Source organism: Pristis pectinata, chromosome 34, assembly GCF_009764475.1.
Source record: "Pristis pectinata isolate sPriPec2 chromosome 34, sPriPec2.1.pri, whole genome shotgun sequence".
In the NCBI taxonomy this organism is placed as follows: Eukaryota; Metazoa; Chordata; class Chondrichthyes; order Rhinopristiformes; family Pristidae; genus Pristis; species Pristis pectinata.
Window position 1 is genome coordinate 8,754,049 of NC_067438.1, and position 24,832 is coordinate 8,778,880.

Consider the following 24,832-nt stretch of genomic DNA (forward strand, 5'->3'; position numbering starts at 1 on the left):
CTTATTACAGAGGCACGCGAGGAATCTGGAGCAAGATACACTGTTGCTTTGTGTGGTGATCTATCTTACTACCTGTCTCTCACACATCCATCAACTCTGCCTTTGATTCTTCTATCCCTAACCTGCACACTAGGGGGCAACTTATGGCGACCAATTGACCCACCAACCCGCACGTCTCTGGGACGTGGGAGGAAACCGGGAGCACCCGGCGGGGGAAACCCGTGGGGTCACAGCAAGAGACGTGCAAACTCTGCACACACAAACACACACACACACACAGCACCGGAGGTCAGGATTGAACCCGGGTCTCTGGAGCTGGGAGGAAGCAGCATCACCAGCCGACTTGTTCCTTAAAACTTCCAAATTAATGACTGGGAATTTTAATTCCAAGTCAGCTTGGTGGGATTCAAACTGGTGTTTCTGGATCAAGGATATTACCTGTGCCGAAACCTCTCCAACTGTTGGCGAAATAAGCCCCCCACAAGCCCTTCCCCCCCAAGTGCACGTGGCAGTTAAAGGCTCCCCAACCTCAGACATAACCTGGTCCAGGGGGAAAGGGCTCTCGCCTTCCATTGAGAGCCCAGGTGGGGGTGGACCCTGGTAGCGGGAAGGGTGTAGAGATAGGGGTCTGTGTGAGGTGACAGAGGGGATCGGGGTGCTTTGCACATTTCAAAGGGAGGGGGGACAGGGAAGGGGGGGAGATGAGGAAAGGTGAGGAGGAAGGGAGCGGGAGCAGAGGGTGGGGGAGGGAAGGGAGGGCAAAAGAGAGGGGGAGGTTAAGGGGGGAGGATGTAAATGGGAAGGGGACTGGGCACAATGAGTGGGTGGAGGAGGAGGGAGGGGATAGGCTGAGGAAGTGGGAATAGGGGTAAGAGGGGAGAGCAGGCATGTGGAGGGGGGAAGAGGTGTGGGACATCAAGGGTCGGGATAGGACGCGATGTGGTAACTTGGGTTGGTTAAATGGCCACTGTGGATTGCCTCTGGAGTGTAGGGGAGGGGTAAAATCTGGGAGGGGGGGTGGGAGCTGATGGGAGTGAGGGTCAAATGGATTGCAGGGAATGGGATCACTCTGAGAGCCGGCATTGACTCAATGTGCCGAATGGCCTCCTTTTATGCCTTTTGAAATGATTTCCCTTTACTCTCTGGTTGGGATGGGAGCACCTGATCGAAAATCTTTTACCGTGACCCTGCGCAGTGTCCCGGAAGGTAAATCCAACCTTGGCCACCCGGGAAGGAGAAACCCTCTTAACAAAACACGGGGAGAAAGGTTGCATGGAACAATAAAGTTTATTGAAAGCAATCATGGCTACTTAGCAGCACAGAATGGCAGCATAACACTGGAGGAGACACTCCTGGTCTCGGCAAACCCCTTTACAAAATGTCATCTTAAAACAAAAACAAAGCCAACCTGACTTTTGGCAAACAGCTTGCTCAAGGCTCCTTGACACCTCCAGTCTCCGGGAGATTTACTTTCCAAAAGTCACCAAAAATGGGCTCCAATTCCACAGGAGTCCTCCATCTACTTGCCCCTCAGTCCACAAGACACAGTGACTGGGGCAGGTGCCAGGGACAGTACCTGTGGAGAGTGAGAGGGTTGATAGTCTGGCTGGAGGGGTGGGGAGGGCAGAGTAGGTGTGGACTCGAACACCACAAAGCTCTCTTTGCCCCTGAGGCCAGGGATCATCCTGTACCACAAGTACCCCTTTTGTCTCTCTGCAAGGACCACTTGAAATGGAAAAAGCCCCAGACCACAGCCCATTCTCCATCACGGCCAATTTTTTTTTCCTTTTTCTTTTTACTTTACAAAAAAAAATGTGCACATTCATATCGTAAAGCATAACAGAGAATACATCGAAACAGGAGGGAAAGAAATACTGACTAAACAAAATAGAAATTAAAAATCAGAAACCGTTAGGAGTTTCAAATCTAACCCGATGGGGCCCCAAGTTGAGGCAATGTTCAAACTTGGACCTCTTCCCACCCAATCAGGGGCATCGAGCCAGTTTACGGCTTTTTGGGATTGGCGAGGGAAATCTCATACCTCACCGCCCTCCCCCCACCTAACCAACCCCCCCCCCACCCCCACACCCCACCCGGTTTCCTTTCTTTTGGCTGGGGAAGAAAAGGCTCGAGATCCCAGGACGGCATGGGGCTCCCATATAAGGCCATGAGGCGTGGCCGCCATTTTAAGTTGGCCATTTTGTTTCGACTTCCAACGCCAGTTGCTCGGCTTTGACTGAAGTTGCTGTGGAACGGAGGGGTGTGGGAACAAACTCTCGGATGTGGGAAACAACTCTCTGGTGTGGGAACTAACTCTCGGCTCTTACACCACCCCCCCCCCCCCCCCCCCCCCACACTTCCCAGGAATCATCTCACCAATGCACAAAATCTCAACTGGCCAACTCACAACACTTACTCCCTCCCCCATCTCCCACCCAATCCAAAAATCAAGAGCTGCACGTTCACAATCTAACTTTAAGTAACGGACGCTCTCTGTGGACACGCTGGAGCTGACAGGAAGTGGCGTCGGGGATGTCCCCCTTCAAGTGGTTCCCTGGCCTAATGCCACACCAATAACGGCCCCCCGGAGATAGCTGGCTACTGCCCGCCAGTGCCCCTGGACGCTGGTGGTTGTCATAGCGCATTTAGAAGCCCTGTAACCTTGGTAACCCAGAGGGTGATCCCACTTGGGATCTACTGTCCTGTGATGAACTGCCCCCAACCCCCTCCATGGCTGCCTGACCCACCACGCCTTGCCCGGTGGACCTATCGACTGGTGAGAGGCCTCCCTGGTTGACTCAGCGGGGAAGCACGGAACATGAACAGTGCAGGGGCTGCCCTTCAACCCAGCGAGCCCTGTGTTGGCTCTCCGGCGGGCGAGTCTGTTACTCACTTCCGAAATAACTCAATGTGCCCTGAACCAGAAGATTCTGCTCCTGGGCCACAGTTACACGAGAGGGGAAGGAATACGTTCAGCTCCAATCGGGAAGGGCTGGAGAGCTGTGGGCAGGAGGAAGTGGGGATGGTGTTAGTATCTGGGGTATGCTCCTTGCGCTCCCCCCCCCCCCCATGTCCCTAGAGAGACCTGATCCCGAACCAGGCAGGACATCCTGAGAGCCCTGTCTTAATAATAAGGAACCTCCAGCCAACCACAAGCGAGGGAGTGGAGGTTCGAAGGTCAAGCTGAACCTGGCCACCAATCACGCGACCAGGCGTGCTGTGACCCCACCCCCTCAACTCCCAGCAAAGCTCAGCACCCATCACTTGGGCCCTGTATCTAAGGAAGGATGTGCCAGCCCTGGAGACGGTCCAGAGGAGGTTCACAAGAATGATCCAAGTAATGAAAGACTTGACGTATGATGAGTGTTTGATGCCTCTGGGCCTGTACTCGATGGGTCAGGAGTGGGAGGGTGGGGATCTCATTGAGACCTACCAGATACTGAAAGGCCTGGAAGAGTGGACGTGGAGAGGATGTCTCCATCCAGAATCCGAGGGCACAGACTCAGAATAAAGGGACGTCCCTTTAACTGAGATGAGGAGGAATTTCTTCAGCCAGAGGGTGGTGAATCTGTGGAATTCGATGCCACAGAGGGCTGTGGAGGCCAAGTCATTGGGTGTATTTAAGGCAGGGATGGATAGGTTATTGATTGGTAAGGGGGAGGGTTAAAGGTTATGGCGAGAAGGCGGGAGAATGGGGTTGAAAAAGAAAATCAGCCATGATTGAATGGCGGAGCAGACTCGATGGGCTGAATGGCTTAAGAGCTCTTGAGGTCAGTGCACAGGGATGCCAGCTCTCTGGGGCATCATTGGCCAGGGGGAGCCACCTTGACCTAAACCCCAAGCTACCCCCCACAACCTCAACACTCAACAGGACGGAATAGGCCCTGATCGGGCAATGGGCAAGCCAGCTGGGCAATGCCCTGTGTTCCCTTCTCTCCCCTCCACCACCCACACACCCCACCCCTCCACAGTTGAAGGGGCCACACGCGAGATTTAAAGAAGCAACGGGCACAAGTTACCTGACCGCAAAGAGCTGCCACAGCCCGAACCACAGCCTGTTCCAACAGCTCGTATATCAGGGTGGGGTGAAGGGGAGGGGGGGGGGGCGCGATAATGACAATTTACCCAAAACAGATGCAGAAGAGACCAAACAAAAAAAAACTCAAATCGATCTCTTATTTTGATCCTTGACCCCTCTCCCCATTGAGCTCAGAAACCCTCCAAGTAAGATTTGAAAAATTTGAAAAACTGGTCTCTGATTTACAGGTTTTAATATGTAACAATCAGCCTGCCGCTGTCTATATTCCAGGATGCGTGAAAACCGTGACAAAATTATCTTTTTTTTATCAGCGCCTTCAACTTAAAATCATTACACACTGCAATTTTGTGCTGACTTCAAAAACCACTTTACAAAGAAAAGAAAAAATAAACAAAAAAAAATGTTCTAGTGTGAATGTCAGAGGTAGTATGTGAGCACTCTAAAACTGGTAAAACATGTAGTAATTCTATTGGTTTATATGAGCTTGCATGAGGTAATAAAGCCGTTTTTTATTATTTTTTTTGATTGGCTAATCATGTACAAATACTTCTTTCTACAGTATATACACCGTGCCCCCGAGTTAGCACAACTAGATCGCAGTGTTAAAAACCTCACTGTAAAACCCTAGTCTTCAATGTGTGGCAAACAAAAGAAAAACATATTAAAACAGAGAGAGAGAGAAAGACCCATAGAAAAAGAGGACTCTCCCTGCTCCCCGGAAACCCACGGCAATGCAAAACCACGCTCCCACCCACCCAACGCAAAGTGTATAAAGTGAAAGTGTTCACCTCAGAGGAGGAGAGATTGGCCCAAGATTTCTCTTGATAACCGCAGGGGAGGTTGCGGGGGGAAATGGGGTGCTTTACAAAGCTGTGACACCGAGGGGTTTGTGGAGAGATGGGTCCTTGTGGTCGATGCCCGCTCTGGAAGGTCAGCATTTCCCTTCCGAAATCCGGTACCCTCGACCTCAGTGGAAGGAGGAGGTTTGGAGGGAAGGGCGATGGACAAGATGACACACGTTTGGCCGATGCAAGAGCTCAAGGGATTTCTGCTCCTCTTCAAGGGCTCCATACCTGCTTCCAACACAGGAGGCCATTCAGCCTGTCGAGCTCCTGCCTGTTGAGCAATCCTAACCCCCCCCATCCCCCACTATTTTGTTAGGTATTCTCCCTGCATTCACGTCAATTCTATCCCTCACCTACACACCGGCGGTAATTTACAGCGGCCATTTAACCCACTGACCTGCACATCGTTGGGACGTGGGAGGAAACCGGAGCGCCCGGGGAGAACCCGCGCTTTCACAGGGGGAGCGTGCAAACTCCACACACAGACAGTGCCAGAGGTCGGGATCGAACCTGGGTCGCTGGAGCCGTGAGGCAGCGGCGCTACCCACGGAGCCACCGGGGAGGTGATCCTGTGGGGAAGCCGAGGGTTGGAGGGTGTGTGGGAGGGTGGTTCGGTGGGGCCTCAGCACTCCAACATGCACTTGCCTGCCTCACCTACTCCACATCTACCATTGGCTGCCACACCCGTCCATCACTTACATCTCACAGACTCTGCCACCTGATTGGTCGATTCTCAGCTGTCAGGGAAGGGGAGCAGCCAATGACGTTGGAGTGACCAACAAGCGATAAGAAATAGGTCAAAGAAATAACCTTTCCTCTGATCGTTCAGGGGGCCGCAACCATGAGGTGGGACTGGAGACATGACCCTGGGGGTTCGGCAGTGACAGGTAGTAAAGGGCTGGGCACAACTTCTGTGGGTCCCAAACACTGGGTGGTGGGGAGCTCCTAGCTCTCTGGCCCGGGTGTGGCAAAGTGAGAGAGGGTCCCCTAAATCACTCAGGGCTGGAGGTCACGGGTCTGAACTAACACAGGAGGCCAGTCAGTCTGTCAAGCTCCTGCTGGCTCATAGAGCAATCCTCCCCCCTCACAACTAATTTTCCCTGTAAGCTATTCTCCCTGCATCTACAAACCCTACACTGCCCCTGATGGACGGGGTACAGAGGTTGTCAATCCCACTGGCTTCATACACACCCACTCACCACACCCATGTACCAAACAGCACACACCACACACAAAAAAAACACACAATACACTACACACAGACAGACACACATGCGTACACACACACACACGCAGAAAACACAACACACACACAGAAAACACACATGCAGAAAACACCACACACACATAGAAAACACACATGCGGAAAACACACCACACACACATGCAGAAAGCACTCCAGACACACACACGCAGGAAAAACCACCACATACATACTACACTCACCCACCACAGAAGCAATGCGTGCGTGTGCGTACACACACACGTCAGACACACAGATGCCATAGAAACACACACTAGGTGCAAAAGCAGATGCTATGCACACCACAGAAATGGGCACATACACAGACATATGATAGATCCACAGACACACACACACACACACACACACACACACACACACACACACACACACTCCTGCACATACCACAGACAAAGAACATCTTCAGCCTGAAGACTCATTCCCAAATGTAGCCAGGTTGCAGGTGAACTCCCTTCCATCGCTGAACTTGGAAAACTAAAAATTCTGTCCAGTTTAGAGAACAAACTACTAAGGACAAACCAGTGAGAGGGGGACAGCAAAATGGCGTGGGGAGGGGGAGTTGAGAACAGGGGGGCGTGCAGGGACAGAGAGTGGTGGGGGTAACAGTGGGGGTGAGAGAGTGAGGTGGTTGCAGTAGGGGTGAAGAGAAAGGGAGAGTGCAGGACGAAAACAGTGAGGGAGGGCACAGAGAGAGAGTGTGGTGGGGCAAGAGAGGGCTGGAGGGAGAGAGAGAGCGAGGGGGAGGAGTGAGAAGGGGAGAGTGAGAGGGGTGGGGGGATGGGTGGGGGAGAAGGGAGAGAGAGTGGGGGAGCTGGGGGAGAGGAAAGAATGGGGAAGCAGAGACGTGGGGAGGGGGAGTGGGGAGAGAGAGAGGGACAGGGAGCAAGTGGGGGGAGGGAGAGTGTGGTGGGGTGGGGAAAGGGGGGGGAAGAGTGGGGGAGGGGGAAGAGAGAGTGGGGAGAGAGAGGGGGAGAGGGAGAGAGTGGAGGACGGAGAGCATGTGGGGAGGGAGTGTCGAGTGAGAGTGGGGGGAGGGAAAGAGTGGGGAGAGAGGGGGAGGGAGAGAGGGGGAGGGAGAGAGGGGGAGGGATAGTAGGGGGGAGGGAGTAGGGGGAGGGAGTAGGGGGAGGGAGAGAAGGGGAAATTGGCTGGGTGAGGAGCCAGCACAAAGGCCAAGGTGAGGCGCACCCACGCGCAGCCCCTCCACCACACACACGTCCCTCAGACACCACCCCACGTGTTAACTGCACACCCCGGCCGTCACCCTGGACAACGGAGACACAGGTCGATCCCACCACCAGTCCGCGCGCCACCGGCGACCAAACGCAGGCCCGTACACGGGGCAGGACTTGGCCTTTGTTGGGAGCACCATCTCTCTACTGGGGTCAAGCCCCCCACCCTCTGTACACTGAGGCCCAAGGTTTTACAGTGAAACACACAAGGAGATAGGTTAGTATCAACGTCACCCCCAACTTCCGAAATCCTCCTCTCATCCGTCCTCTTCTTTCTTATTGGTCAATGCTGGAGAAAGCCCATTGGATCAGGGAATGGTCCGGTTGCTCGGAGATCAGTTGGAGGTATCAGAGTGCACGCTTCCGGGCCCTTCTGTTGGTGATGTCACGGAGGACGGGGTGGCTGCGTCCTGCCAACCTCCATTAGCCTGGGGGTGGGGGGGGAAGCAGGGTTGGAAACTGGGTGGCATGGGAAGAGGTCACAAAGCCCGCAGGGCCAAACCCCAAGCCCCACCCCTGACCAAACCTCAAGCCCCAACCCTGACCAACGCCATCCCACCCCTGACCAACCCCACACCATCCCTGACCGACTCCAAGCCCCACCCCGACCAAACCCCAAGCCCCACCCCTGACCGATCCCACTTCACCCCGACCAACCCCTCCCCACCCCTGATCGATCCCACCCCACCCCTGACCAACCCCACTCCTGACCAAACCCCACCCCACCTTGGCCCGAGCCAACCCCCAAGGCCCGCAGGTGATTGCCCCTTAAGCCCCACCAAGATGCCCCCTCCCTCCACCCACTGTGGAGATCCAGACCCCTTTCCAAACATCCATTCCAACAAAGACATTGGCTCCTCCCAACGAATAATCTGCCAGGGGAGTTCGGTCTGTCGGCACCACCTCCTGGCCTCTAAGTGTTTCCCCTCAGGAAGGTCTCCTTAGTTCAAAGGGAGCAGCCTCCCCCTCTCTCCTCACAGCCCCAGCCCAGCTCCAGTGTCCTCCTGTCAGGCAAGGACCCGAGCTCCAGCTGTAGGCTCACTAGTGTTATCAATGACACCCAAGAGGGCAAGAACTGACTTGCCCAGTGCCCCTGCCTGGGGCATCAGGAGCCCAGAGGAAAGGCTGGTGGTGGTCCCAACTCAATGCCTTGTAACTCACATCGTGCCCTGTACGTTCACTGGACACCTTCCTGCAGCCAATGGTGTCAATGGCCCTGTTGCAATGTGGACAACCTGACGGAACAGCAAGATCCCACAAACAGGTACAAGGACATCAGAGGGCTGTGGAGATCTGCGGTGAGTGGATTGAGAAGCCGTGGGGAGGAAAGGAAGGAGGATTCTTTAAGACAGGGGTCCTGGGATCATTCTGTGCACCTGAGGGTTTTAGTCCAGTGACCCAACTGACAGAACAGCAACTCCTCCAGATGCCAGACGTCCTGACACTGAGGTGGCCTCTCTGTAATTTTCATCCTTTATCTCTGGAGCTCCCTCCCTCCCTCTCCCCACCTCAGGAGCTCTCGCCCTTGCCTGCCCATCTCTGAAGCTCCCTCCTTCCACATCGCCCACCTCCTTAGTTCTTCCTCCAACCAATGATCCAACTACAAGTAGCCCCCTTCAAACGGGGCCTTCCTAAACATCATCCCGTCTCTCTCCGAAACCCCTGCATCCCCCCCATCATCTATCCCCTCCCCACCACCACCCACAAACCACCTCCCACCACTGCCCACTCCTTCCCCCGAGCCCAGACCAGACTGTGGGTGAATGAGACAGTGGGGTGGGGTCTCCCTCTCACACTCAGGGGCCCGTCTCCGCCTCGCACCCCTTGATCACCGGCCCCTGACCACCCACTCTCCCACCCCTCCCGCGCCCCCACCCCCCCTCCCCATCTTCGGGAAAGGGGCTGCCGGACCCCACCTACCCTCACGTCCCGTGGGCTGTACATCTGGTTGGCGGCCAGTCCTTCCCCGTAGGGCTGGTTCAGGGAGTGATGGAGTGACTCCACCTGCAAAGTACAAAGGAAGATCCAACCCATGAACATTGCCCACCGAGACTCCTCCCCCTCCCCAAACAACCCCGCAAACACCCCCCAGACCCTCCCCCCCCCACCACCACCCCTCTAGCGTCAGAAGGGGCCTTTCCCTCTTCCCACAGGCCATTTGGCCCTGCTGCCAGTGGTTGACTCCCACCCATCCTGCTCAGGAGCCTAGATTCCTTGCCCCCTCCCCCATCGTGGGAGGGGCAATGGGAGGCAGGACCCTTCTATGCACAGGGTGGAAGGGCGATTTCTCCCCCTCCCCCCGCCTGGCACAGTTGGACCTGAGGTGAGTGGGTACCAAAGCCCCCTCCCTCCCCCTTCCCCATGTGGTTGGGCTGGGAGCCTGGTTGGGGGGCGGTGGTGGTGGTGGTGGGGCGCGAGGGAGCAGAAGGTTCCAGAACTCAGCACCCACGGTCCCACCCAGCCTCAGCCCAGGGCCGACCGATCCCTGCTTGGCTCCCCTCCCAGAGTGCCTTGCAGCACCAGGAGGCTCACACCTGGGGCCGGATGGATTGACCTGCCCCCTGCTCGCACCCCCCAGCTCCCAAAACACCCCCCCCCCCCCACCGTCTCCTCATCGGCCAGGTCCTGGGACAGACTCAGACCCCACGGCCATCCGAGGGCCACCACCAGCTCTCTGAGTGGGAGGTGATTGAGGGTGGGATCCCCCTGTGCAGTTGGGGGACAATCAGTGGTGGGTGGGAGTGATGGGGGGGGGTGGCAGTCATCGGTGGAAGGGATGATGGTGGGTGGGGGGGAGAGGAGCGAGGGTGGGGGAGGATGATCGAGGGTGGGGGAGAGGATCGAGTGTCAATTGAGGACAGGGGAGACATTTGAGGAGCGAGGTGGGAGTGATTGAGGGTGGGGGGGAAGGATTGAGGGCGGGACTCGGGACGATTGCGAGTGGGATCCCCCTGTGTGAGTGGCCGACACCCTCGGGTGGGATCTGCTGCAGAAGCCCACCCCCCCATCCCCCCCACCGGTGGACCAACCCACCCACGAGAGCCCCACAGCAGTCACCCTCCCCCAGACCCTGGCAGGGAGAGGCCGCGAGGTACTAACCTGTGCCCCTGGGTAGGAATCCCCGTTTAAGCCCTGCATTCCCATGAACATGTCCCCAGAAGCGGACAGATTGAACGAGCCTGAGGAACCTGGAGGTGGAGAGAAGGAGAGAAGAAAGAGCACTTGAGGTCAGTGCTGGGTCGACACAGGCAGGGCACTGGTGCAGCCAGTGACAGAACTCTGCAGTAATACCCCCACTTCCAGCAAATACCCCCCGTGCCCTGTCCACCGGACTCTGCAACAAGAGCACAGCATGAGTAGTTCAACCCCAGAACAATTCTCAGTGTCCCATGTAACGAGGATCCTATCACTGTGGGACCATGGGCAAGTGGCCCAAGGCACACGGACACACTCAAAGGCACAGGCAGACTGATACCCAGGCACACTGAGGCACAGACACACACTGAGGCACAGTGTTTACATCTGCAGGTGGGAGAACAGAGGTTGTCCTAAATCCACTTGAAATTTCACCTGGTCACGGAGATCGAAAGCGTTAAATAGGGCAGGAGGACGAAGTGTCTGAAAGGAACGAGAGAGAGAGAGAATAAAAGAGAGAGCGAACGAGAGAGTGAGAACAAGAGAGTAACAATGAGAGAGAATGAGAGAGGAGAGAGAAGAAAGAGAGAGAAGAAAGAGAGAGTGAACGAGAGAGGAGAGAATGAGAGAGAGAATGGGAGGAGAGAGAGAGAACAAGAGAGAGTGAGAATGAGAGAGTGAGAACAAGAGGAGAGAGAAAATGAGAAAGAGAGAGAATGAGAGAGAGAGAACGAGAGAGAGAGAACGAGAGGAGAAAGGAGAGAGAGAGAGAGGGGAGAGAGCAGACAGATGGGCAGATACTGAGGGAGAAAAAGAAACGCAGTGAGTGGGGCAGAGAAAGACAGAGGGAGAGGTGTGAAAATCCAGGGAGGGTAAAGGGGGTGATGGGAGCAGCAGAGAGGGCAAGGAGTGAGTGTGGGGCCAAGCCTGAGGTGGGGGGTGAGGGTTGTCGGTGAAGGTAGCTGGGAACCGAGGTGGAGAGGAGAGCTGGGGGAAAGGAGACGATGCGGAACAAGCCGAGGGAGTTGGGGGTGGATCCGTGAGAAGGGAGGCGGGTCCAGGGAAGGTGAGGGAGGGCCTGTGGGCGAGGTCAGAGCCAGTGAAAAGAGGCGGACAGAAGGTGAGGGGGAGGAGGGAGACACACGGATGACGGGGGGTGGAGAACAAGAAGCTGGGGGTGGAGTCAGGTGTGGACAGCCCAGAGATCACCACAGTCACTGATCCATGGCTACACACCAATGCAGGGGGGTCAGCCCTTCATAACCATTGCGTTTCAACCCAGCCAGGGTTGGTAACAGCAGAGGACGTCGTCACCAGAGAGAGGGCTTAACCTGGTGGACGAATGCGGCTCCATCAGATCCAGTCCTCCAGTGCGAACATCCGGGGCCGAGAGACCGTCCTTCCCATCCTGAGCTCTGGAACCCCCTCCCCAAGCCCCGGAACCCCCTCCCCAAGCCCCACTGCCTCTCCACCCCTCTCTCCGGACAAGATCTCCCAATTAGACGGTGGAAGTGGACAGGCACAATGACCTTTAGGCTCCCACTATCAGGCCAAAGGTCACCGGCACAGTGGTGCCCAACGTCAACCTGGACTGAAGAATACAAGAAATGGGAGTGAGAGTTGGCACACTCGGCCCTCGAACCTCACACACGAGGTGGCGGTGGATAATTCCACCCCGCTGCCTGCATGCCCTCGGCCCCCGAGAGTCCAACATTCCAACAGTTTTGACCCTCGCAGCTCTCTGGGGCGAGGAATTCCGCAGAGTTCATCCTTCCCATGGAGGGAAGGAGATCGGGCGGCCGTGACGATCCGTCCATTGCCACGGGGAGCGTAAGATGTGGACCTCGGAGAAGATCAGGAGATGAGGTGAGCACAACCTGAAGCCAGAGCGGACACAGATGGGGAAGAAGTGTCCCCTTGAACTGCAGGGCGAAGCCCATTGGCCGACACGTTGTCAAGGGAAAGCAGGGGTGGCCTGCCACGTGCCAAAGCCCAAAAAACCCTGGGAGATGGGGCTGTAGCCCAAGTCATCTCTTCCAGGCCTAGTGACAGTGATAGGACGTGCTGGGGAACGATGTAGAATGGGCATGGAGCAAAATCGGGCACACAGAGAGCCCAAGCAAAGCACGAGGACTGCGGCAGTGAGGGTGCGATCTGCACGCTGACCATTTGCTGCCAACTGTGTCTGGAAATGGCAGACGTGGTGCTGGACAGGCGGCCGGAGCAGGGCAACAGAATGGACGGGCAGAGCTCGACCGGTGCACAGGCCGAGGACCTGAACTCGTCCTGCAGCCGCCGCAGTGGTGGCTCCCAGAGTGGGTAACGTCTACCGGTCTGAGTGAAGGGGCTCTCGCCACGACCTCACGCTGAGCGGTCCGCATGGAGGCAGAGAAACGGCGTTCCAGCTGGAAGGTTCTCCAGACACTGAATGCCCCCTCCTACCCCTGTTTCTTGTGCTCACTGTCAAATTGTCGGCAACGGATCTTTGGCAGACGTTTTTGGAACTAACCACTGGAAACCTCTGTGCAGCCAGGTTCATGAGCCAGCTGGATCTCTCCAGAGTGAATGAGGGATCGATGATGCCTTTGCATTGATCATTAATCACTCAGATTGAAGAGCGAAAGGTGACAATCCCCGCACCAAACGGACTGTGGTGAGCCGAGGTCAAGACTGACTGGGAGACCACAAGCCCCTTACTTGTCACCCACTCTGTTTGAGAGTTTCCGGAAAAGGACTTGGGATTGAACCCCCACTTGTTCCTTGTCACCCGGCTTCCAGTGGGGCACCTCTGGAATGGAGAGCAGGTCTGTCCACCATCACGGGGGTGTACGCCCGCAGAATCCTTGACGGAGAAAAGGATTGGAAACTTGCCAGAGGCCCATCCCGATGGCCTTCGTTTCCCAAGAGTTGGACAGAAACCAAAAGTGATACTAATGGGGCAGCAAGCTGTCATTAGCTGAGTCCTTGGCAGTCATAATCATACTGAGACGAGAGGCAGGAACCAGAGTCAATGGTTTGTGGAACGAGGTCACGTTTGGGTGAGATTGGGGGCCAAGTCCTTGCGGTTGTGAAAATCAGGTGACCTCTCCTGGAGATGAGGATAGCGATCCACTCAAACCACAAAGTAGTGGCTGAGGGATCCAGTGCAGATCTCGGCAAGCAAGCCTAACACAGGGTCAGAACCTCCTGCAGGTTCAAATCCCAACACAGCCACCCCAACGTTGACCCGAGACTAGGAAAATGCTGAGAACCAGTTACTGGACCAGATTCAGAGCTGCCGTTCATTAACTTTGTAAATATATGAGTTACTTTATCTTTAAAAGAGGGAGAGCAGTGCGGAGTTTCTTTAAGCTGGGACAGAATCGGTTCGTGCATTCAAACTGATGTCGATGGGGCAGTAGTCATGTGGTGTGCCAGCTTCACAACAATGCAATAGTGCCATGGACACAGCTTAAATGCTTAACATGTCAATTGCTTAAGTGCTTTGCAAATAAACCTTTACCATTTTTTTGATATATAGGACCTCAATATCACTCCCATCTTAAATGAGCAACCCCTGAATTCTGAAATGATGCCCTTAGTTCTAGATAATAAACTTGCCCCGCTCATCTCCTTTAAACTTTCCCTCTCTCATCTTAAATGCATGTCCTCTAGTACTTGATATTTCTACCCTGGGAGAAAGATTCTGACTGTCTACCCTATCTAGGCCTCTCATTATTTTATAGCCTCTGGTGCTCCAGAGGAAACAGCCCAAGTGTGTCCAACCTCTCAAACCCTCTAATCCAGGCAGCATCCTGGACAACCTCCTCTGTACCTTTTCCAAAGCCCTCGCATCCTTCCTGTAATGGGGCAACCAGAGGCTCCTCAGAGGTGTGTGTGCAGCAACAAAATCACCTCTCGTTCTTCTAAACCAACAGATACTAGCCCAACCCACTCAACCAGTCCTTGTGAGATGATCCTTTCGTCATAGGGATCCCCGATCCCTGGCAGCCAATGATCAGACTGAAAGAAAGGTCACCCCCGCCCTTGGTGGGATGATAGGATCAGAGATAGGCCACCTAGCCCCTCAAGACTGACCCGCCATTCCATAATGTCGTGGCTGACCTGAATGTTACCTCAACTCAACTTTCCCACCTACCTCCCCAAACCTTTCACCCTCTCCCCTGCCCCCTTTATCAAGAATCTGTCGAGCTCTGCTTTAAAAATATTCAAAGACTCTGCTTCCACTGCCCTTTGAGGAAGACAGCTCACAGCTCGAAAAGTAAATGTTCCCTCTCCTTTCTGTCTGAAATGGGTGGCCCCTTATTTTTAAACTGCTATGTGCCTGTGATGCAGGTGACTATAAACTCGACTTTGACTAGTTTCAGATTCTCCCACAAGAGGAAACATCTCCCACACCCACCCTGTCGAGACCCCTTGGGATCCCAGTGCACAGACCACCGGAACTCAGACCTCCCAACTGGAAAGTTTGAGTCCAGACACACAGGACTCGGGCAAGAACCGGGGGAGTAGGGGGTGGGACAGGACTTTTCTAGATTTGGTGGGACTGGGAATGGGACTGAGCCAGACCAGACAAGGCCGGATGCTTTGAGTCCAGCAGGGAACAATTCCTAGCAGGATTTGCGCAGTCTGCCTTAGGGTCATAGAATCGTACAGTACGGAAACAGGCCCTTCGGCCCTCTGAATCTGTGCTGGCCATCAAGCATCCATTTGCACTAATCCTCTTATTCTCCACACATTCCCGTCCCACCAAACCTACCACCCACCTACGCACCAGGGGCAATTTACAGCGGCCAATTAATCTATCCTTGGGATGTGGGAAGAAACCGGAGCACCCATGGGAAACCCACGCCGTCCCAGGGAAAATGTGCAAACTCCACACAGACAGCGCAGGAGATTGGGATCGAACCCCGGTCTCCGGAGCTGTCAGGCAGCAGTATTACCCGCTGCGCCACTGGCCGCCCCTTTGCAGGGAAGTTAAAACTAATAATGTTAACCAGCCAGGATTCCACCCCCACCTCTGAATCACTACGCACCATCACCCCACGATGTGCACACTCAGCAAAATCCAAGGTGGACTGTGATGCCCCAGTGGTTAAATAGCAGCCACTGTCTGGCCCCAGCTGGTGGAATCATGCCGTACAGTGGTGAGGATTGGCAGGCTGATAGTGGGGATTTGGTTAACCGCAGGCTGGGTGAAGGTCGGGAGACAGTGTGATAGAGGGCAGAGGGGAGAGGGAGAGGGGCAGATGTACAGAGAACCATAGAGAAAGAGTGAGAGAGTGCGAGAGATGCAGGGCCAGAGGAAGAGAGCGAGAACAAGTGTGCACAACTGCGGGAATGAGGGAGAGGGGCTGAGAAGAGGAGGGAGCGAGGAGGGGAGAACGAGGGGAGTGATGTGGGAAGGGAGTGAATGAGAGGGGAGAATGGGGGAGAAAGAGGGGAGAGAGTGCGGGGGAGTGAGTGGGAGAGTGTTATGAGGGAATGGGGTAATGAGGAGAATGTGGGTGGAACAAGGTGTAGAGAGTGAGGGGGAGAGAGGGGGGAGGGAGTGGGGGGGGGGAAGGGAGCGAGGGAGAGGAACATGCACTTGAGTGAAAGCTCTGGGCATGGTAGGAGAGAGAATAACCAAACTCCCCCAAACCCTCCACCAGTGACCCAGTTACTCCAGGGGCTCGTTGTCCAGGGCGGAACAACATCGTGCAGTCCCTCCCCACTCCCTCCGTCTCCCTCACCTCCACTGGGCAGGTCAGGGGACCAGGAAACTACCCCAGGACTGTTGCCGGGAGTCAGGAAGGGGGCAGAGTGAGGGAACAGCATTGTAAGTGGGACAGGGAGGGAGGTGGGTGTGTGGTGGGGAAGGGAGGGGGGGGGTGCGGGTGGAATGTATCCCAGAGGCAGCAGAACCAAGCTCCCAAGTCCCAGCAAGACCTGTCCCCCACAAGTGAAACACCAGGAGATGCCCACAGCGAGGAAACAAACATCAAACCCCAGAGCTACCGGAAAGCACAAAAGGACCACAGGTACGGTTAACGATACTGCGGGAGGAATTCTTTCTTGTTTTTAAACCAATCAGGTTGTCCTTTTTAATTTTTGCCCCCTTTTTTGTTTCAAGTTGACAGAGCCAATCAGTGCAGAGGAGAGTGTCGCTCGGTTAGCAGCCTACCTGCGGAGGTGGGAGTGGTGGGCGAGTTTGCTTGACTGTTCTGAGAAGCAGCAGTCGCATTGACGGCGGTCTTAACAGCGTAAATGTTAGCCTCCTCCTGGAACTTACCAATGTTCTTCTTATACCGAATGCGCTTGTTTCCAAACCAGTTGGACACCTGCAGGGAGAGGCAGGAGGTCAGGCAAGAGTAGGGAGGGAGGGAGGGGGTGAGGGTTGTGGGAAGGGGAGAGGGAGAGAGAGAGAGGAGAAGGGGTGGGGAGCGGAGGAGAGAGGGAGGGGGGATGGAAGAGAGGGGATGGAGAAGTGGAGGGAGGGATGGAGGGGAGGGGAAGAGGGAGGGGAGAACGGCAGAGGAGGAGGAAGGAAAGAGGGCAGGAGGGTGTTGATGGTAGAGTTGGAGAGGAAGGAGGGAGGGTTGGAGGGAGGATCTGGAGAGAGGTAGCAAGGGGAGGGGGAGGAAAGGAGAGAGAATGGAAGGAAGGGTGGGGAGGAAGGAGGGAGGAGGAGGAGGGGAGAGGATGGGAGGGGGGGAGAGTTGGAGAGAGAGGAGGGAGCAACACCCCAGGCCCGGATCACAGAGACCATGGACTCATTTTGGAGCTGCCACCGCAGTCCCAGAGGTGTGAGCCGACCTCAACCACCCCCTTTCCCCCTTAGACCGCCCCGACTCTGTGGGCTGAGGCACAGCAAGAGGCCATAAAAGTCTCGGAGGGATTCCGCCCCACCCACCTCCCTCTCAGGCGGAGACTTGCCTCACCAACCCTCGGGCTGGATAAAGTAACCCTTTCTTCATCACCCCTCCAGTCTTCAGGCCTTTAACTTACTCCCCCTTATTCTACTGCCCCCCTCCCAACCTCTGGTTACTAGTTACCCCTGCTAGGTCCAGTCTGGGGCTCTCAGACCCTCCTCTTCGGTCTAAACTCAGCGTCTCCACTCTCTCCTCATAACTATAGTCCCTGGCAGTGCCCTTCCCAGTGCACCGTCTTCCCCAGTGCACCTTCCCCAATTTAACTTTGCCCCCCGTACCTTCTCCAATGCCCTCTCCCCAGTACGATTTCCCCGGCAAACCTTCCCCAGGTCACCTTTGCTGGTGCCCCTTCCCTGGGTGCCCCTTCCCCAGTGACCCTTTGCCAGTGCACCCTCTTCTGTGCTATCTGTGTGGAGTTTGCATGTTCTCCCTGTGACCACGTAGTGAATAGCAAGGTTTCCTCCCACATCCCAGCGATGTGGGGGTTGGTAAGTTAACTGGCGCTGTAAATTGCCCCCAGCGTGTAGGTCAGCGATAGAATCTGGGGGGAGTTGATGGGAGTGTGGGGAGAACAACTTACAGGGAAATAAGTGGGGAGAGGGTGAGAAGGCCCAAAGAGCTAGCATAGACTCAATGGGCTGATTGGCCTCTATCTAAGCCATGAGAAGTAGGAGCAATAAAACAGAACCTAGAATGCAACTGTCTACCCAGCCTAGTGTCCTTTCTTCTGGGTACATCTTCCTTAAACCCCAGACTGAACAAAATATTTCCATTCCTCCTTCCACATCCTATCAGCTCTTTGAGGAAGAGAGTTCCGGACATCCGGCATTTCCTTCCCAACCCTGCTCTAACTCCCCAACTCCCGGCTCCGTCGATCCCTTTGAACAGCGACCACCATTTTACCCAGCTCTACCACACCAATTACTTCGATCCACCTCTCCTCCTGGTTCCCTAGTAGTTGGGGCATCCGAACACCTCGCGGGACCGACACAGACCCGAGCCCGCCCCAAGCCCCCGGCCCATCAGCGGCAGACCCCCACAGTACCCGGAGAAGGTGAAACGGGCCTAACCTGGGATACACTGACCTGCGACACAGTGATGCCACACTTCTTAGCCAGTTCTTCCTTGGCCTCCTCGCTGGGGTAGGGGTTACTGAGGTGAGAGTAAAAGTACTCATTCAAGATCTCTGTGGCTTGCTTGCTGAAGTTACGTCGTTTTCTCCTACAGGAGGAAGATTTGGAGGTTACATTCGTGGGCCCAGACAGCATTGGAACAGGAGAAGGACACTCAGTCCCTCTAACCTGCCCTGCCATTCAATATGATCATGGCTGATCTGCCACAGACCTCAATTCCCCTTCTGTGGTAGATCCAGGCACTGTAGTGTAACGGTTTGCATAACGCTATTTACAACGCCAGTGACCCAGGTTCAATTCTGGCCGCTGTAAGGAGTTTGTACGTTCTCCCCATGTCTGCGTGGGTTTCCTCCAGGTGCTTCAGTTTCCTCCCACATTCCAAAGACGTAGGGGTTAGGAAGTTGTGGGCATGCTATGTTGGCGCCAGAAGCGTGGCGACACTTGCAGGCTGCCCCCCAGAACACTCTATGCAAAAGATGCATTTCACTGTGTGTTTTGATGTACATGTGACTAATAAAGATATCATATCTTATCCCCCTAGACCTCATTTCAAATATTTATCTGCCTCCACCAGCGATCTGTCCTCCACAACTCCCCGGGGCAGAGATTCACCACCCCCTGTGAGGAGAAATTTTTTTACACTCGGTTTTAATTGACCCTCATTTAATAACCACGTCCTCTTGTTCGAGACTTTCCCACTAGTGGAAAATGTAGCTAACTCCAACACAGAACGATTGGATAAACACCAAGCTGGGATTTAAAATAAGCCAGGGACCCAGCATGCGTTACTGTTTGTGGTACGAGTTTCACCACCTCCCCCCTCCCCGTACAGTTTCCCCCAAGGGCTAGGTCCCTTGTCCCAGACTCCCTCTAACCCCCGCAACCAGCAACATCAATTCCCCAAAATATTTAATCAAATCGCCCCTTAATCTTCCACAGGGAAGCCATCGTTTGTGTAATCTCAGCAAACAGTCCCTTGGAGTCTAGGTCACCCTCCAGAAGCTGTCTCTGACCTTCACCCTCTCCTCCGCCCACCTCACTGCCTCTGCCTCTTGTTCTGTTTGTCTGCCTCCATCTATCACCCACCTGCCACTGCCTATGAGCTCTACTCCCTCCCCTCCCCTACCTGGTGCAACCTGCCCATCATCTTTCACCCCTCCCCAGTCCACCAATCACCTCGGGCTCCTGTCTCACCATCCCCTTCTCAGAGAATCATAAAATCATAGAACAGTACAGCACAATTCAGGCCCTTCGGCCCACAATGTTGTGCTGACCTTTAAACCTCACCTAAGACTATCCAACCCCTTCCTCCCACATGTCCCTTTATTTTACATTCCTCCATCTGCTTATCTTAACAATCTCTTGAATTTGACCAATGTACCTGCCTCCACCACCACCCCAGGCAGTGCATTCCATGCCCCAACCACTCTCTGGGTAAAAAACCTTCCTCTGATATCTCCCTTCAACTTCCCACCCATTACTTTAAAGCCATGCCCTCTTGTATTGAGTATTGGTGCCCTGGGAAAGAGGTGCTGGCTGTCCACTCTATCTATTCTTCTTAATATTTTGTACACCTCTATCATGTTTCCTCTCATCCTCCTTCTCTCCAAAGAGTAAATCCCTAGTTCCCTTAGTCTCTCCTCATAATGCATACTCTCTAAACCTGGCAGCATCCTGGTAAATCTCCTCTGCACCCTTTCCAACGCTTCCACATCCTTCCTATAATGAGGCGACCAGAACCAGACACAGTACTCTAAGTGTGGCCTAACCAGCATTTTGTAGAGCTGCATCATTACCTCCCCTTCCTGGCCATCTCCCCTCTCCCCTCTCAGTCCTGAGGCAGGATCTTGACCCAAAACGTCGACAATTCCTTTCCCTCCTACAGACGCTGCTCGGCCCGCTGAGTTCCTCCAGCAGATGGTTTGTTGCTCACTCTGGTTAATCTACACTCTCCTCTCATCTAATTCATATTTTCTTACAACATCAAAGGAAGCCATTTGGCCCATCAAGTCTATGCTGGTTTGTAGCACAATCTCATCTGTCCCTATCTATCTCCCTGCAACCTCTTGTCTCCCACCTTCTCATTAATTTCCCCCACCGGTTCTCCCATTCCCCACCTACACACTAGCGGCAACTTAACCAGTTAACCTACCGACCTGCAACAGATGTCATACAGCATGGGAACAGGCCCTTCAGCCCACAAGTCTATACCAACCGTTAAACTCCCTTTGACACTAACCCCATTTCATTTTCCCCACCTTCCCATCAAATTCCCCCAAATTCCACTGCTCACACTAGGGGCGATTTACAGCAGCCAATTAACCTATTGACCTGCACATCTAAGGGGTTTGGGAGGAAACTGGAGCACCCAGGGGATACCCACAGAATCATAGAGTTATACAGCACGGATAAAGGCCCTTTGGCCCAACTGGTCCATGCCGATCAAGAATCCCACCTAAGTTAGTCCCATTTGCCCGCGTTTGGCCCATATCCCTGTCAACCTTTCCTCCCCACGTACCTGTCCAAGTGCTTGTCGCAGGGAAAATGTGGTAACTCCACACAGACAGCACCAGAGGTCGGGATCGAACCCAGGTTGCTGGAGCCGTGAGGCAGTAGCACCACCTGCTACACCGTGGTGTCACCCGCAAAGGCCAACTAAACCTTCCTGCAGTGAAAGTCTTCCAGGTGTGGTCTGCTCAGGGCTTTGTCCAGCGGTTACATAACCCCTTAAGCTCTCGTTCTTCTTAATATAAGAGGCCAATACTCAGTCTGTGTCTGTCTCATTCACCGCGATGCTGGTGGTAACGTTGACTATCGACAAGGGAATGATGGTCAGCTACCATCCTGACACCTTCCTCCTTGTAAACAGTACCTACCACGCTCCCAACACCTCAAAGGACGTGACAGCAAGAACATTCATTGTCCGTGGACTGAAAATTACTCACAACATGTATGCAATTGGGTGGCACAGTGGCGCAGCGGGTAAGCCACTGTCTCACAGCTCCGGAGGCCCGGGTTCAATCCCGACTTCTGGCGCTGTCTGTGTGGAGTTCCCACGTTTTCCCTGTGACTGCGTGGCTTTCCCCCTGGGAGCTTGGGTTTCATCCCCATGTCACACAGACATGCAGGTTAATTGGCAGGTAATCGGTAGGTAAAACTGGCTGCTGTAAATCGCCCCTGGTGTGTAAGTGAGCGGTGAGGGTTGGGGGGATTTGATGGGAATGTGGGGAGAATAAAATGGGATGAGTATAAAATGGTTGGTGGGCTGAAGGGCCTGTTCCCTTGCTGTATGACATCTGTTGCAAATCCAGGGGACTTTTTGATCATTTTCTTTCCCTGTCCACGACATTCTGGTGATCTCTGTCACACACAGCCCTCAAACCCCTTGTTCTCCACTGGTGCCAGCTACACGCGCTGTAGAAACTACTCTGTACCATCCTTAAGCTCAACAGAGAGTTTGAAGACCTTCGGGGCTCGGACCCGAACAAGGCAGCCATTCACACACTCGGCATCACAGGACTGATCACGCTAATTGGCACTTCCCTAACTCTGCGGGTGAGGCTAATTTTGGATCAAGCACCCAGCCGGGACAGTCAGGGCCATAACATTAACAAACCAGTCAGTTCTTGGCAAAGCAGTTTCAACACAGTTTAGTGCACGCTGGTTTAAAATAAATGACAAATTATCTGGAAATTGAGGAACTAAGTGAAGAAGTGAGCTCTGGGAATATTGAAACATAAATCACAGAGATTGTAGTTGGATAATGGCTGTGGGGGGGGAACAGATTAAGCATTGGAGGAATATCATCGAAAGTAAAGGTACTACTACGTTATAAACTTGTGGTTCCAGAGAGGACAGAAAGAGTGCTTTTTACTATGCACAATCTGGATTACCAGCGAGGTAATTACCACAGAAAAGGGTGGCACTGGTGGGACTTTACAGCACTCTGGTGGTTTCCTGGAGGGGGACAGAAGGTGAGCGAGAGAGGGAAAGGGGAGGGCAGGAGTGAGTGGGGAGAGAGAGAGTGGAGGTGAAGAGAGGGTAAAGGAGGGAGAGAGTGGCTGAGAGGATGGGGGGGAGAGAGAAAGCCAGGAGGGAAAGAAGTGGAAGGGGAGGGGGGAGCGGGAAGTGGAGGGGGGAGCGGGAAGTGGAGGGGGGAGCAGGAAGGGGAGGGGGGAGCAGGAAGGGGAGGGGGGGAAGGGGAGAGTGGTGTGGGAGGAGAGGGGAATGGAGAGGAGGAGCGGTAGGGAAGGGGGTGGGGAGGGGAGAGGGGTGGGGGTGGTTGGGGAGGGGGCAGGAGAGGAGGAACAGGAGGGGAGAGAGGGAAGGAGAAGGGGAAGGGGAGGGGAGGAGGAGAGGGGGGTGGGGAAGGGAGGGGAAGGAGGGGGGAGGGGAGGAGTGGAGGAGGGGAGGGGGAAGAGCTTTGGATGCGCCTGTAACCAGTGCAGGCATCAAGACGACAGAGAAGAGGAGGTGAGTTGGGATGGAAAGGTGAGGCGGAACAGGGGGAGGGGGCTGAGGGGCTGGGGGTGGGATGGGGCGCCAGTTCAGTGCAGGCATCTGCCTGGGCACCCTATGGGGGTGCTGCACCGAGCTTGGAACTGGCTGGGAAACCTCCTATGTCCTGGGGCTACAAACAAGGCACTCGTTTCACCGCCCAGACTTCAGGATCAGACAAGGAACCTGCAGGAATTAAGGATAAATCCCCAGGATAACCATCCGGAGACACTCACGGGAAGAAAAATCAAAGAGACGTTAAAGAGGAGATGAGGTATTTATAGGGTCACAAAGCCGCACAGCGCAGAAACAGGCCCTTCGGCCCACCATGTCTGTGCTGACCATTGAGTCCCCATCAACACTAATCCCATTCAGTAGCTACACCTTGGCGATTCAAGTGCCGCTCCAGATACTTCTGACATGCTGTCCCTCCACCACCTCCTTAGGCAGGCGGTCCAGATTTCAGCCACCCTCTGGGTGTAAATATTCCTCCTCAGACTCCCTCTAAGCATCTTCCTCCCACAGCTCTGTTGTGGGATAAAGCTTCCTACTGTCTCCCCTCCGTCCCCTTGTACCTCTTCCATTGCCACATCAGGGAAGGTCCCACACCAGGTTGCCAAACCCCAGCGGACAAGACCTGGTGCCGAATTTGGGCTGTCCCACAAAGTGCTGGAGGAACTCAATGGGTCGGGCAGCATCTGTGGAGGGAAATGGATGGTCAACGTGACCCTTCATGTGGAGTCCAGTCCAGAGGAAGGCTCTCAGCCTGAAACGTCGACTGTCCATTTACCTCCACAGATGCTGCCTGACCCGATGAGTTCCTCCAGCACTTTGTGTGTTGCTCCAGATTCCAGCATCTGCAGTCTCTTGTGTCTCCACCTGGCCCTGTCTAGCCTGGTTCCGGGGCCCCTGCACCTTCACCCAGTCCATCCCCACCGCCCCTTCCCCCCGCCCAACACTAACCTGGCGTCGAGGAACCTTGACCTCAGGATCATGACCGCCTCACACGTGCTCTGTTTTAGCTGCATCTGGATGGAGCTAAACTTCCGATGGATAATCCCGACCATCCTCTCGATCTCCTTGGGAGAGATCGGCCGTGTCCGGCTCTGTTCCCGCAGGAGGTTCATCACGTGTGTGGTAAACTCGTTGCAGGCCTGTGTACGGACAGAGGCAGGCAGAGTGTTAGGAGGGCCCAGCCCATGCCAGGGGCTAGTGCGCAGGCCAGGAGCGTGTTGGGGGGTTACAAGACCCGGCTTACACGGGGCAGATCCCCACAGAGGAGGAGCTGAGAGGAAGGAGGGGGAAACTCCATGGGACAAGAAGCAGGAAGAGGGAGAGAGGGAGCGGGGCGAGGGCACAAAGAGTGAGGGGAGAGGCCGGGAAGTGAATGGTTTAGAGGAGAGAGGGGGAGGGAGGGACGGGGAGGGGGGAGAGAGAGGGTGGTAGGTAGATAGAGGGAGAGGGAGGGGGAGGGAGAGGGGAAGGGAGAGGAGGGGAGGGAGAGGAGGGGAGGGAGAGAGGGGGAATGGGGGTAGGGAGGGAGGGGAGGGAGAGGTGGGAGGGGCAGGGAGGAGGGGAGGGAGAGGGAGAGGGAGAGGGAGGGGAAGGGGAAGGGAGAGAGGCAGGGGAAGGAGAGGAGGAGAAGGAGGTGGTGGGGAAGGAGGTAGAGGAAGGGTTGGTTGGCCCTAATGCCCAGACTGCATGGGAGCTGATGCTCCCCCAGTGATCCTGTGGGATGGTCTCCAGCTCTCACCCCAGTCCAGGGTGATGTGA

General features: G+C 54.9%; 1 protein-coding gene across 4 annotated transcripts in view; it reads right to left on the bottom strand.

Annotated features, from left to right (window-relative positions):
* Positions 1 to 1,268: 1,268 nt before the first annotated feature.
* LOC127585784 (pre-B-cell leukemia transcription factor 2-like) overlaps positions 1,269 to 24,832 on the bottom strand; it is a 55,557-nt gene continuing 31,993 nt past the window's right edge. Inside the window, exons 4-9 of one of the 4 annotated variants that reach the window (XM_052043476.1) lie at positions 24,023 to 24,213; positions 18,500 to 18,650; positions 16,790 to 16,838; positions 10,480 to 10,568; positions 9,301 to 9,384; positions 1,269 to 7,808 (exon numbers count right to left, since the gene is read on the bottom strand). In XM_052043476.1, coding sequence (XP_051899436.1) covers positions 7,716 to 7,808; positions 9,301 to 9,384; positions 10,480 to 10,568; positions 16,790 to 16,838; positions 18,500 to 18,650; positions 24,023 to 24,213 — 657 coding nt within the window. In that variant the 3' untranslated portion in view covers positions 1,269 to 7,715. Of the gene's footprint in view, positions 7,809 to 9,300; positions 9,385 to 10,479; positions 10,569 to 16,681; positions 16,839 to 18,499; positions 18,651 to 24,022; positions 24,214 to 24,832 lie in introns of all 4 variants that reach the window. The other 3 variants (XM_052043473.1, XM_052043477.1, XM_052043474.1) reach the window with 3 other exon arrangements.